At 49.2% G+C, this 12,304-nt stretch overlaps 1 protein-coding gene across 5 annotated transcripts in view; it reads left to right on the top strand.

Annotated features, from left to right (window-relative positions):
* The window catches only part of FAM178B (family with sequence similarity 178 member B), a 184,660-nt gene that overhangs the window by 45,464 nt on the left and 126,892 nt on the right, over positions 1 to 12,304 (top strand). For all 5 annotated transcript variants that reach the window (XM_053401561.1, XM_053401559.1, XM_053401558.1 and 2 more), the window contains one exon: positions 6,752 to 6,833. In XM_053401561.1, coding sequence (XP_053257536.1) covers positions 6,752 to 6,833 — 82 coding nt within the window. The remainder of the gene's footprint in view (positions 1 to 6,751; positions 6,834 to 12,304) is intronic.

Below are 12,304 nucleotides of genomic sequence, written 5' to 3'. Positions count from 1 at the left end.
TCTCTCTTTCACATTAAACCACACTTGGACACGAGCAAAAGACCTCTGGCCTGTGCATAAATCATTTCTCTTCTTGCCTGTGGCAACCTTTCCCCTTGGGTCTGGTGTGCTCTCACCTGGGGTGGCATTTTGATGAGGATGACGATGTCTGGATGTTGCAACACACACACACACACACACAACAAAAGAACCCCTCAAAGGCATGAGCAGCACTGAGTCCACAAGGAATGGCTGTGTGCAAACCCCCTGTAGCCCCCGTCCTCAGAACCTAAGAGCCTGTAAGCAACCATCAGTCCAGGAGAGAGGGGTCCCTGCTGCTTCATAGGTGTAGTCCACGGGGAGGCAACCTAAGGCCCGGGGGCCAGATCTGGCCCAATCTGGCCCGCGGACGGTCCGGGAATCAGCGTGTTTTTACATGAGTAGAATGTCTGCTTTTATTTCAAATGCATCTCTGGGTTATCTGTGGGGCATAGGAATTCGTTCATTTCCCCTCCCCCCCAAATATAGTCCGGCCCCCAACAAGGTCTGAGGGACAGCGGATCGGCCCCCTGCTGAAAAAGTTTGCTGACCCCTGGCGTAGTCTAAGTCCAGTGTCAATTTTTTACTCTGTATACTACACTGCTGCACGGTAGCAGTGAAATACCCTGAGGAAGATTTGGAGCTGCTTCCACTGAGTCTGACTCTTCATCCATCTAGCCTAAGGGTTGCTGTGCACGGGCTCCCACCCAAGCCTTCCCTGCTGCCTGTAGGTTCTGCTTCCCCTGCTAAAATTAGGCTGGAAAGGAGTACGCGAGGTTGCCATGTGTTTGGTGTGTCCACTACAAGTTTCTCCGGTCTGCAACTGTGCCCATTGGCCCCCAAAAGGTTAGCAGCCATTGACTAGCCCAGTGCTGTATACTCTGACTGGCAGCTGCTGAGCCCCACCCTGAGGCTTCCCCCACACTTGGCATGTGAGATTTGTTTGGACTCGAGTTGTTCTGAATACAAACCCTGCGGTCTGACTACTGGAGATGAATAAGAAGTGTGGGGCTAGCCCCATGGCACACTGCTGGGGGGCTCCCTCGGGGCATGTGGTAGGTCAGTAGCCTCGACCAGGGACAGTCTGACCTGAGCCATGTTCACACGTAACACTGACCGTTAACTCGGCTTGGGCAAATTAATTTGTGTGCAAGCTGCGTGAAAGGGCACTCACACTGAGAGCTCCTCGCAGGGAAGCAAATCACAAAGTGACAGGCTTAGCATTGGCTCCAGTGCTTGAGATTGGTTGGGAGAAACAAACCACCGTACTGGTTCAGACATCATGATAAGCCAGTCATTCCATGGTTTGCAGACCCTCCCTGTCTCCCGATTTTCCAGGGACAGTCCCGAATTTACAGAAGCCGTCCCAGTTTCTGAATTGTTCCCTGAATGTCCCGCTTTTCCATAAGGACGTCCCTATTTCACTTGGAGAAATGTTGAAGGGTATGGAGTTACGTGACCCTTGAGCCAAGGAGATAAGTAACTATACAACCTTTAGAAGACATCTGAAGGTAGCCCTGCACAGGGAAGTTTTTTATTGTTTAATGTTTTATTATGTTTTTACTGTATATATGTTGGAAGCTACCCAGAGTGGTTGGGGCAACCCAGTCAGATGGACAGGGTGTGTTGTTGTTAAAAAATAGGATGTCCCTATTTTCATCAGACAAATTTGGCAGGTATGTGTTTGATTCCCTGCTGGATAGAAAGCCGGATAGAAAGCTTGTGCACAGGCTCATTTGCCTTACTGTAGCTAATGGGCAGCACCCTGACTGAATGTGGCCCCAGTGTGACAGTTGCTCCACATGGCCTGTGTGGTGATTGTGGAGTATTCTGTGTTCAGACACTGGTCACTTCCAGAGGCCCAGTTCACTGAGCTGTCACTCTGGATTGTTTGCACAGCGTTTGGGAGTGGTTAGATGACATTGGCCAGTTTACCGAGCATTCATTCTAGTTTGCTTGCAAGAAGGTTAGACAGCTAAGCATCCTGTTGGCAACTTCCACCTCCTCACACTTCTCTCCCAGACGTCAGGATGAGAGATCACCCTGGATCTTTCCTCTGAGAACAAAGGAGCAAGCATGGCTGCATTTCACTTTTCTGGGTTAAACAAGAAACTTTTCTATGCAGGTTATTTACTTCCTATAATAAACAATTTTCTTATTTTTCTCACCCATATCTATCTATCTATGAGTGATTGCAAAAGGTAATTCACAAACCACACATGCATACCAAAGCTTCAATGGGATCGTGGTCTTTCAGTCTCTCCAGGGGTGCCTCCATACATTATGGTATTGGGGTAGTTATATGTGAAGCCACTTTCAATACTTGTTTGTACCTTTCAAGGTTTTTGAGTCGACATACTGGTACATCATCATCATCATTATCATCACCATTTATTAAATTTGTATACCGCGTTATATCTGAAGATCACGGGGTGGTTTCCTGAATGAGCCTCACTGACAGGAACTGCCCAAGGACACTTCTTCCACAGCTCTTTTTCATTTCAGTGAGGCTCATGCAGCAGAACCTCTTCCTGGACTGAGCCTGCGTTGATGCGTGGGAAGTGAGTGTTGGGCCATTTTGGATTTTCTGCATCAGGTATTAAGATGCCTCACTCCAACCACCTCACAGGATGTTATTACAGCAAAGGCACCCACCTCATGCCAGGTTGACCTCAGTTTCTGGAAATCCCGTGTCTTGTTGTGGTGAAAGCTCCTATGTTCTGGCTTCTTGCAAGAACAACAAAAAGACCTTGCTGAGTAGAGAACTGTTAACAGGTTCTTGGCTCCGAAAAAGGGAGGAGGCTTGCAGCTCTGCCTTCATACTCCTTGTTTTCAAACACGTCCATCTTCACACGCCCCTGCTTTTTCTCCTTTGATGGCACTCTTGAGAACATCATGACGACAATGGTGCATTTGTTTGTTTTTCCAAACCCAGAAGTGTCTAGCCCTCATAGGTGAAGAAAGAATACCAAAAAGTGCATTCCCTTGGAAGATGAGATAAGCTGGGTCATGTTTTAGCTTGGTAACAGAAAAAGCAACAAGCCTGCTGTTGCATAGAAAGTTAGCATGTCAGGAGGAAGGTTGTATGAAACCCTTCTCCTTGCCTTGGTTGAGTTCTGCTGCAGAGAGTTCTATCCATTCAGACAAACAGCCCTCCTAACTTAGATCCTGACTTCTAGGAAAAGCTGTTACGACTTGAGTCTGCTGTGGGCATTTCCACACAGCAGAGTTTCATGTGGGCTCAGTGCTGCTGACACATGCAAGTTTTGCACACCATCAACATGGCTTTGGCCTCCTCAGTCTGCCATTCCCATATTATTTTCCCATTTAAAGCATATTTACCATTTTCAGGGGAAATCCAGTTACTCAATCCAGCCCCATGGAAACAGTAAATCCAGATTGAGAGAGAACTGGGAGGAGATAGGAATATGGAATGGCATTTTGAGGAGGAGGAGGCTGTGTGGATGTTGTGAAAAAATCCCATGCCTGAGATGAGCAGCACTGAGTTCATAGGGAACTGGAACTGGAAGTGCCCTGTGTGGATTGGCTGCCGGTTGTCCTCTTCATGGTGCTTTTCTGATCTCCTTTGCTCTGCCAGCACATACACCAAGTTAAAGAGGATCCAAAATTACCTGTGCAGTCAACTCAAATTTTACTACCAGAACCCCCAAATTCTGCAACTGAGATTTGGAAGCAATATGGGTCTGTTGGGCCAACTTAGAGCAGATGGGCTGAATGATACATGGAGTGAAGGAGTCCCTCATCCCTTTTCTGGGATCCAAGGGCAAACCAGAAAACATCTGGGACAACTGAGCATTGCTTGTAGTGTGGTCTTCACCTTTAGCCCCCCAATTTTTTCAAGTTTTCCTACAACACAAGTGAGAATTAGAAACTCCAATACTTTTCTCCCCTGTCCCATTCCTGACAGAGACAATTATCGTGTGGTTGTTGTCCCTGGGTTTTGAGTTCCTTGTTGTACTCCATAAGTTTTTCACAAGCCACCATGTTACAGGACATGGCATTTTTGAGTATAGCTTCCTGGATCTCTGTTCTGGCTCTGTTTCCCTGTCTGTCATGGAGGGATGAACAAATCAGATTTCTTCATTTCCCCCAATCTTAAATTCATTTCTCCACATTCCCACAGCAATTTCCATTTTTAAAAAAAACATTTAAATTTCCCCTAATATGTATGTTTTTCTGCAGTGTTGATAAATATGCATATTTTTGCAAGCAGTTTCTCCATAACTTAATGGATTTTTATATGGTATTTCCACTGTTTTATACATTTTATATGCATTTTTTTACACATTACTTGGCTGGAGAACTGCATGACAAATTTCAGAAATGTGTGAATTTCAAAGGAAGGCTGTGTTACAATTCACATATTGTTTCAGAAAGTGTGGATTTTCATCAGTTTGCCTGCAATGGAGAACTGAGTTGAATTGCATCCCCCCCCCAGCCCTCCCACTCTGCCAGCATTTCCTTTCCCTTCCTCCTTGTCTCTTTCTCATTTGCTTTCCCACCCCCACTTCACCGTCTTTGGCTCTCTCTCACCTTCCCTTCTTCCATACAACACTGCAGGGAGAGTCTTTCACTGCCATCCCAACGGGATTCATGCTGCAGGCCTGCCCAGCTGCCCAGGACAAGAGGGGGATTTGGAGGGCCTTTGGTCCTGCTGCTGCTCCAAGCTCCCCGCCTCCCCATAAGCGGCTATGCGGGCACACACCCCTTCTCCAACTGCTGCATCCCTCTGGCTTCCCTCCTCCAAGCCTAAGAATGGAGTCGCCTAATTGTTTAAGCCACACAGAAAGAGGCATCCAGGTACTAAATTACAGGGTTGGAGCTGCACTGGCAGTCAAACAGCAGGCCTGTGACAAATGCAGTTAAGTGCAGTCTAATGAGCCTGGCCAGATGTGCTCCACCACAGCAGTGCGAAACTGAGTGCGAGAGGATGAAAGAGGGAGACTGAGAGGGACATGAAAAGAAGTCCTGAGGTTGCCCAGTCCAAGCTTAGTGGCTGGTTTGACCCTGGCAGAACAGAGATCAGGAGGTAGCTAAAAGAAGGGTTGGGAAAGGAAAATCTTATTAAGAGCTGTGGGAAGAGTGGGATGCTGATAGCTGCCAGCAGGGACAGCCAACTTCTGGGCAGGCTCCATTCTCCAGGCAGAGCTCTGCCGCCTGGTGGGTCTTGGGTCTTGTCAAGGTTGGCAGGTCTGTTACCCACCAGGAGGCAGGAGCTGCTCCAGGTCAAGCACTGCTGGAACCAAGAGGAGCTGCACAAGAGCACAGGAGTTCCAGACATGAATGCAGAACAGAGAAAGCTTCTTTACACCACTTCAGAACATTGGCCCATATAGCCCAATATTACCAACACTAACCGGCAGTGATCACTTTCAGGCAACCCTACTTGGAGGTGTTGGGTGTTGAAACCGAGATGTGCCAAGGCACCCTGGGAAAGGAGCTGCATTGGCTCCCCGCATCACCTGCACCCTTGGTAAGGGACTAATAGCACTCGCTGCCAGCCGACTGGGGAGGGCGCCCCACAGGACTGTTGCGATGGCCCCCGCCAGTGACCAGATTCCTTCACTGAGGTGCCCAGAGGAGCTTCAGTATGCTGATGACAACATAGTGTGTGCACACTCAGAGGATGACCTCCAAGCCATCCTAAATATATTTGCAGAAGTTTACAAAAAGCTTGGCCTGTTGCTCAACATCCAAAAAACCAAAGTGCTGCACCAACAAGCACAAAACAACCCCTCTGCAGCGCCACAAATCCAACTGGTGTAAAGTTGGAAAATGTCGATGACTTCTCCTACCTGGGCAGTTCTCTTTCCTCAAGGGCCGACACTGATGCCAAAATCCAGCATCGCCTGAGCTCTGCAAGTGCGGCTTTCTCCCGATTGAAGTGCAGGACTCTCCCCACCGTGGTTTGCAGCAACTGGTATTCAGAGGCCTACCCCTGCCTTCCGCAGCAGACACAAAACATAGCAGTCATGGCTAGCAACCTTCCATAGTCTTATCCTCCATGAAATTGTCTAATCCTCCTTGAATCTCATTCATTGTTTTCACTGCCTTTTCATCTTGTGGCAGCCAATTCTATAGTCCAACTGTGTGAAGAAGTGCCTCCTTCTGTAGTGAGCTAGCACGTGTGGAGAGAGGTGGTGCTAAAACTTTCCCCTACAAAGTGCTGGTTGTGTGGATTCAAGGAGGTTTCCACACGAGGGAAGCATCACCAACCTGATTCCCCATCCCTGCCCTCTGGTGCTGTGCAATGCATAATTCCACCCCTCCCGGGCACAGCCTGCTGTCTCTGGCTTCCAGCCTCTTCCACTGGGGTGAAGTGCAACCGAGGGTAGCCGGGCTCCAGCAGGAAGTCTTGCCTGTGTGAGGTGATAGATCTGGTGGTAAGGAAATGCTGTCTACAGTGTTTGGGTAGAGGTAGCTCCTCCACACTTGTATGTCGTCACTTGAGGTTGCAGCCATCAAGTGATAATACTTGCCAGCACTTACATAAGCCTTTTAGAGTGCTTCACTTGGTATTTTTTCTGTTGCTTCCTGTGGCTGTTTTTAATATGGAAGATACACACATGTATTACTGATAGGTCAGCGTTGTATGTTAATGTTTTATGTGATTATTTTTTTTTAATGGCATAATGTATTTACGTTTTTAAATGGGGACCTTTTAGGCCACTGATAACTCTGAGTGATGGTGTGTCCCCTTCTTCTTTTGCAGCTGATGTCTTGGAGCCCAGTCGTCTCACCAGCTGCCTTCCAAACTCTCTGGGAAACCAGCGCTCCTCAGATTGCCTCAGCCGGTCAGTGTGGGGTTGTGTGAGGGGGCAGTTTGTAAGATGAAGCTGTACTTGTCTGGAAATGGGAGTTGTAGTCTGAAGGGCAGCAGGTTGGGGATGGCTGGGGAAGAAGTTCCAAACTGCTGCAGGCAACTTGAGCCTTTTGTTTTATTCCATTCCATTCCTGCCTGTACTGTACTAAGGTCCATTTCACACATTACACAGCAGTGAACTCGGGTTTCCTCCAGGGCACGTGCTCTGCAGGGAGCCACAACCAACCCCAGCTCCCGGCCTGTGTGAGAGACCACTTTAGGAACACAGACAGTTGGCTTAATCAGAGTCAGAGCAATTGCCCCATCTAGCTCAGTGCTGTCTACACTGACTGGTAGCAGCTCTCCAGGATTTCACACGGGGAGTCTTTCTCAGTCCTACCTGGAAATGCTGTGGACCTTCTGCATGCAAACCCGGCCACCCACCCAGGGCTTGCTCAAGACAGTTTGCTGCTTGAGGTGAAGGACAAGATGCCTCTCCCTGCCCACACTCCACAGCCGCTCCCCGGAACAGGCACTGACCAGACTGGGCAGCTGAATCCAGAGCCTTAGCTTCCGGAGGGCTAGCCAGGCTTTTTGGCCTGGGGCAAGCCTCCAGAGGGGTGCCCTCGAGGCTCCCAGCCTGTGGGTGTGTGGACGCAAATGCACGTGGGGGTGGGGGTGCCAAACTGGGTCTTTGACCCGGGTGAAATAAAGCCTAGTTTTGCCCCTGGCTGAACCTTGCTTAGCAGGCGCAGAGAGGGCTGAGGCCCCCACAGCTCTGCCTTGCAGTAAAGGGGAGCAGCCAGGCGGCTCAGTGGGCGTAGCTGGGAGGGGGCTGCCGTGGCTTCTCTGCCTTCCACTCGCACACAGGGGGAGATGCCTCACTCTGCCTGAGGCGGCAGGGGTGGGGAACCTCAAGACTTGCGGCCAAATGTGCCCCTCCAGGTCTCTCCATCTGCTCCTGGAGCCTCCTCAGGGCCAGCTAGAGGATGGCTAGGGATGGGTGACTGTCAGTTTTGGTTTCTCTCCCCCTCGCATTTTGGCAGTCTTAAGTTTGGTTCTTCACATTTATGTACTAGTCAATTTTGTTTCATAAAGCCCTCTTGAAAATTTGTCCGCACTTTAGTGCAGCTCTTTCCTAATGTTCATGTTTTTGTGTGCAAGTTTGCCTGAGATGCACATTATTGGCGAGCATTTTTCATAATGCATCTTGTAGGTTATTTTCAAAGTGCCAGTTTCTAAGGACAGCTGTGCTTCAGCATATTGTTTTTGAAAGTGCAAATTAAAATTTCTCCCCATGCCTAGCCCCGCCCCCTCTTCCGAGGCCACACCCCTCGCTCTGGCCACACGCTAATAGAAACTTTGCCTTTACAAAACTCTCGGCTGCCTTTCAATTCCTCGGCTGTTTTGCAGGAGCAGAAACCATTTAAACTCATTTCTAAAAGATTTGCTTTTGATGAGATTCGGCATCAACTCTCTGTTGAAGGGGAGGCAGGGAAGATTAGCATCTCGTGTGCGCCGGGGATGGCGAGCAGCCTTTCATTGCCTGTGTGGGCAGCCACAGAAAGATGTCTGATACCGCTTTAGATATTCTGTGCTTCTCTCCTAGGGAATTTGCTGACTTTAGCGAGCTTCTCATCTGTTCTCTGGCTGCTGCTCCACATGCAAACACTTCCCCGCTTCCCTCCGAGCTTCCAGGGCTGGGGTGGGGGAAGAGGAACACTTCAAACAGAAAGAAACATCTAAGGCAGCACCAGAGATGAGGGAGTCTTAATCTCCTGTTTGCTACATCCTCCTCCTCCTCTTCTTCTCCTCCACGGCAATTAACTTCGGTGCCGCAAACAAAGATTAGGAATTCCAGGTGGATAAGGAGCAGCCGGAGCCAATGAGGTTATACGTACCTGAGATTTTGCTTTCATGCAGTTGTCAGCCGCTGAGGGAAAGAAGAGACACGAACAGGGAGGGAAAGATGCTGTCGCTCATGGCGCCAGACCAGAGCCTCTTGGTCGGGAAGCTTCCCGTCTTAGTAGTGACGCTTCCACATGATCAGAATCTGTGCCCCAGCCCAGCGTTGCTATCCTTGCATTGGCTGGAGCCCAAAGCCTGTCCCTTTGTCTTGGTCGTGCTCCGCACAGGTGGCCAAGGTGAGAGACAGGGAAGCGCAAGCCCGCAGGCCCCCCGAGGCAGCCGTGGCAGGATCCCCCTCCAGCCCCAGCCCAGCCTCCTCTGCTTCTGCGCTGGTTGTGCAGGGAGGGCTTTTTCTTCCTTCCTTCTCTGCAAGGAAATCAGGATCCTGGAGGGGGGGGGGGTCCATTTCAGTCCTTGGCCTGCCAACTGTGGTTCAGATCCGGATTGCATTGATGAAAGGGCTATCAAGGGCTGCTAACCACAATGGCTCTGCTCTGCTTCCACGGTTCTGAACCCCACTTGCTGGAACCACAGGAGGGGAGAGATGCTCTTGTGCTCAGATCCTGCTTGCGGGTTTCCTACGGGCATCTGGTTGGCCACTGGTGAGAACAGGATGCTGGACAAGAAGGGCCATGGGCCTGATCCAGCAAGACTTTTCTTATGTTCTAATGTAGAACGTTCTGCATGGAAGCCCCAGGAGGCCATCCACACCACAGACTTAACATTCTTTAACAGTGATTCCCTCCCAGCTGGAAACCCTGGGAGTTGTAGTTCTTTGTAGAGAGGCCTGGGGTCTAGAGAGATATTAAGAGTATTTTCTGCACCCTTACCAAATGGCAGGGAGTGAGAGGAAGCCATGGCAGTTGTAGTAGTTTAAGACAAACTATCTAACTATCAGTATGTCAGCACTTGGAAATATGAGCCATTCTTTTGGCAATTTTTCTCCACCCCAAGCAGACCTGGAATTGTACTTTTCTGTAAAGGTGCTCAGAACTCTCTCTCATCAGTCCCTGACCCACCTGCGCACCTAGGATTCCTTGCAGGGAGGAACACAAGATTATAAAACTGATTTTAATCTGCAGTGCAGATGTGCACTTTTGCCTGCAGAAGGTATATTGCATGGGTTACGTGACGGTGCTGGCTGGAGCTGACAGGAGTTGCATTCCAAAAAAGCTGGAAAACAGCCGGTTGGGGAGGCTGGTTTATTGCCTCATTCTCCGGGCAATGCCAAACTTTTTTGTCCTTTTTTGTTGCCATGCTAGTTTGGGAAGTGACAGAACTTTACAGCATCCTCCTCTTGGTTTCCGTTCTCTCTGATGCCACCCATCCCCATCGCCTCTCCCCTGGGCCAGCAAATGCTCTCCTGCTTTCCCCCAAGCCAGGACTTAATTCCCCTTCTCCTTCAAGGTCCCCACAATGGGTTCTGGTGTTCACCACTGCTCATAGCTGTCAACCTTTCCCTTTTCTGGCAAGGAATCCTATTCGGAATAAGGAAATTTCCCTTAAAAAATGGGAAACGTTGACAGCTATGCCACTGCTTGGCTGCAGCTGTGCCTACACCAGAGGTGGACTTGCCCTCCGCAACTCCAAGGTATCTGTGTGCAGGCAGGCTCTGACAGCTGCTGTCCACAGGGGAGAGGGTTGGTGCACGGCCGTCAGGAAGTGGCAGAGAGCCTCCAGCTCAGTGTGCTTCTGTGCAGCTGCTTACAGAGTGGCCAGGTGTGTAGCAAACAGAGCAGAGAGGGGCGTAACCGATGGTGGCGCCTCACCTATGACTCACATTGGGGGTGAAAAAAGACGCGACATTTTAACAGTGGGCTCTTCACTTGCGGTGTGAGCCTGACTTTGCCACTTGCCTTTCAAAAGTGCATCGCTACAAGTCACGTGCTGCCTCCGCCATTCGTCTTGTCCCTCAGCCAGCACCTCATGTGAGCCATTTGCTATGATTGTCATTACTGCATGTGCATGTGCTAGCCTCAACTAGAGCCAGGGCTTTTTCGGCTGTGGCTCCGATCTGGTGGAACACTCTGTCACAAGAGACTAGGGCCCTGTGGGACTTGACATCTTTCCGCAGGGCCTGCAAGACAGAGCTGTTCCACCAGGCCTTTGGCCACGGCACAGCCTGACTCCCTCCTTTGGCAATCTTCGTGGAGCTCTGGCCCAATGGTTGCCATTGGTTTGATTTGAATTAATTTTATAATGAATCATTTTAGAGTGTTGTGTTGTATGTTGTACTGTTTTATTGTTGTTAGCTGCCCTGAGCCCGGCTTCGGCTGGGGAGGGCAGGATATAAATAAAATTTATTATTATTATTATTATTATTATTATTATTATTATTATTATTCTTCATCCTTTGCCTTAGCTTTAAAAAACAGCAGCACCGAAAGCGGCAATAAATTGCAAAACTGCTCCAGAAATCAGTATGTTAGGGACACCATAGGAACTAACTGATTTATATTGTCCACAGCAGTCTTTCCCTCAGATTTACACATTCTGAAAAGACCAAAAGATGTGCCCCCTCACCTCCACCCCAGAGTGGAGCCCTGGAGAGAAAAAGGCACCTTTAGATTCAATGCCACTCGCCCTCTGCTCTGAGAAAGTTGCATCTGTTTTCACCTGCCTTTATCCTGCTACGCAGACTCACTGTCCCGCACCCCCTTGCAGGCCTTCATATCAGTGGGATACTGCAGCTCAAAGCAGTCCAGCGGGGATGAAAAACAAGTCCTGCCTAGATGATCAACCATGTTGTGCTCACCCCACCCTCTCAAAAGCAAATCCTTGGTCGGTTGCTCTAATACATTGGTAGTGCACCACAGGGAATATGTAGCCACTGAGGACATTAAAAACAAGCAAATAAAATTGCTCTCAAAGCCAGAGGCCAAGTATTTGGCTGCTGCTGTTTTTCCAAATTGACTTGTCTCTGATCAGCAACTAGTTATATGGGATGATCACTTTTGGAAGAGAGGGTGGAGGACTAGAGCATGGGTAGGCAAACTAAGGCCCAGGGGCCGGATCAGGCCCAATCACCTTCTAAATCCAGCCCGCGAACGGTCTGGGAATCAGCATGCTTTTACATGAGAAGAATGTGTCCTTTTATTTAAAATGCATCTCTGGGTTATTTGTGGGGCATAGGAATTCATTCATATATTTTTTTCAGAATACAGTCTGGCCCTCCACAAGGTCTGAAGGACAGTGGACCGGCCCCCTGCTGAAAAATTTTGCTGACCCCCTGGACTAGAGTAATCCCATTTGCCTGTTAGTCATACACAGAGACACTGCCCCATAGGTTCCCAATAGGTCTGACTACCGTAGCCTCTGCTTCCTTCATATTGTTCCGAAAGTTGGGTGCCAACCTACTCTCTGCCGAGTGTTGGTGAGATCCCAGGGGTCCTGGGCACTCTCATAGGGTCTGTGCTCCTCTGGAGATTTGAAGATGTGGCAGAGACTTTCATAGATTTAAGAACTATGGCTTATTCACCTATTTACACCTTCCGTCTGCATGGAGAGAGTCCAGATCTTACAGCTTGGTCATTTCAAGAGGGGTTGTCCCCTACA

This window comes from Podarcis raffonei, chromosome 8, assembly GCF_027172205.1.
Source record: "Podarcis raffonei isolate rPodRaf1 chromosome 8, rPodRaf1.pri, whole genome shotgun sequence".
Classification (NCBI taxonomy): Eukaryota; Metazoa; Chordata; class Lepidosauria; order Squamata; family Lacertidae; genus Podarcis; species Podarcis raffonei.
The sequence above is the reverse complement of the archived record's forward strand: the minus strand, read 5'-3'. Positions and strand labels throughout refer to the sequence as shown.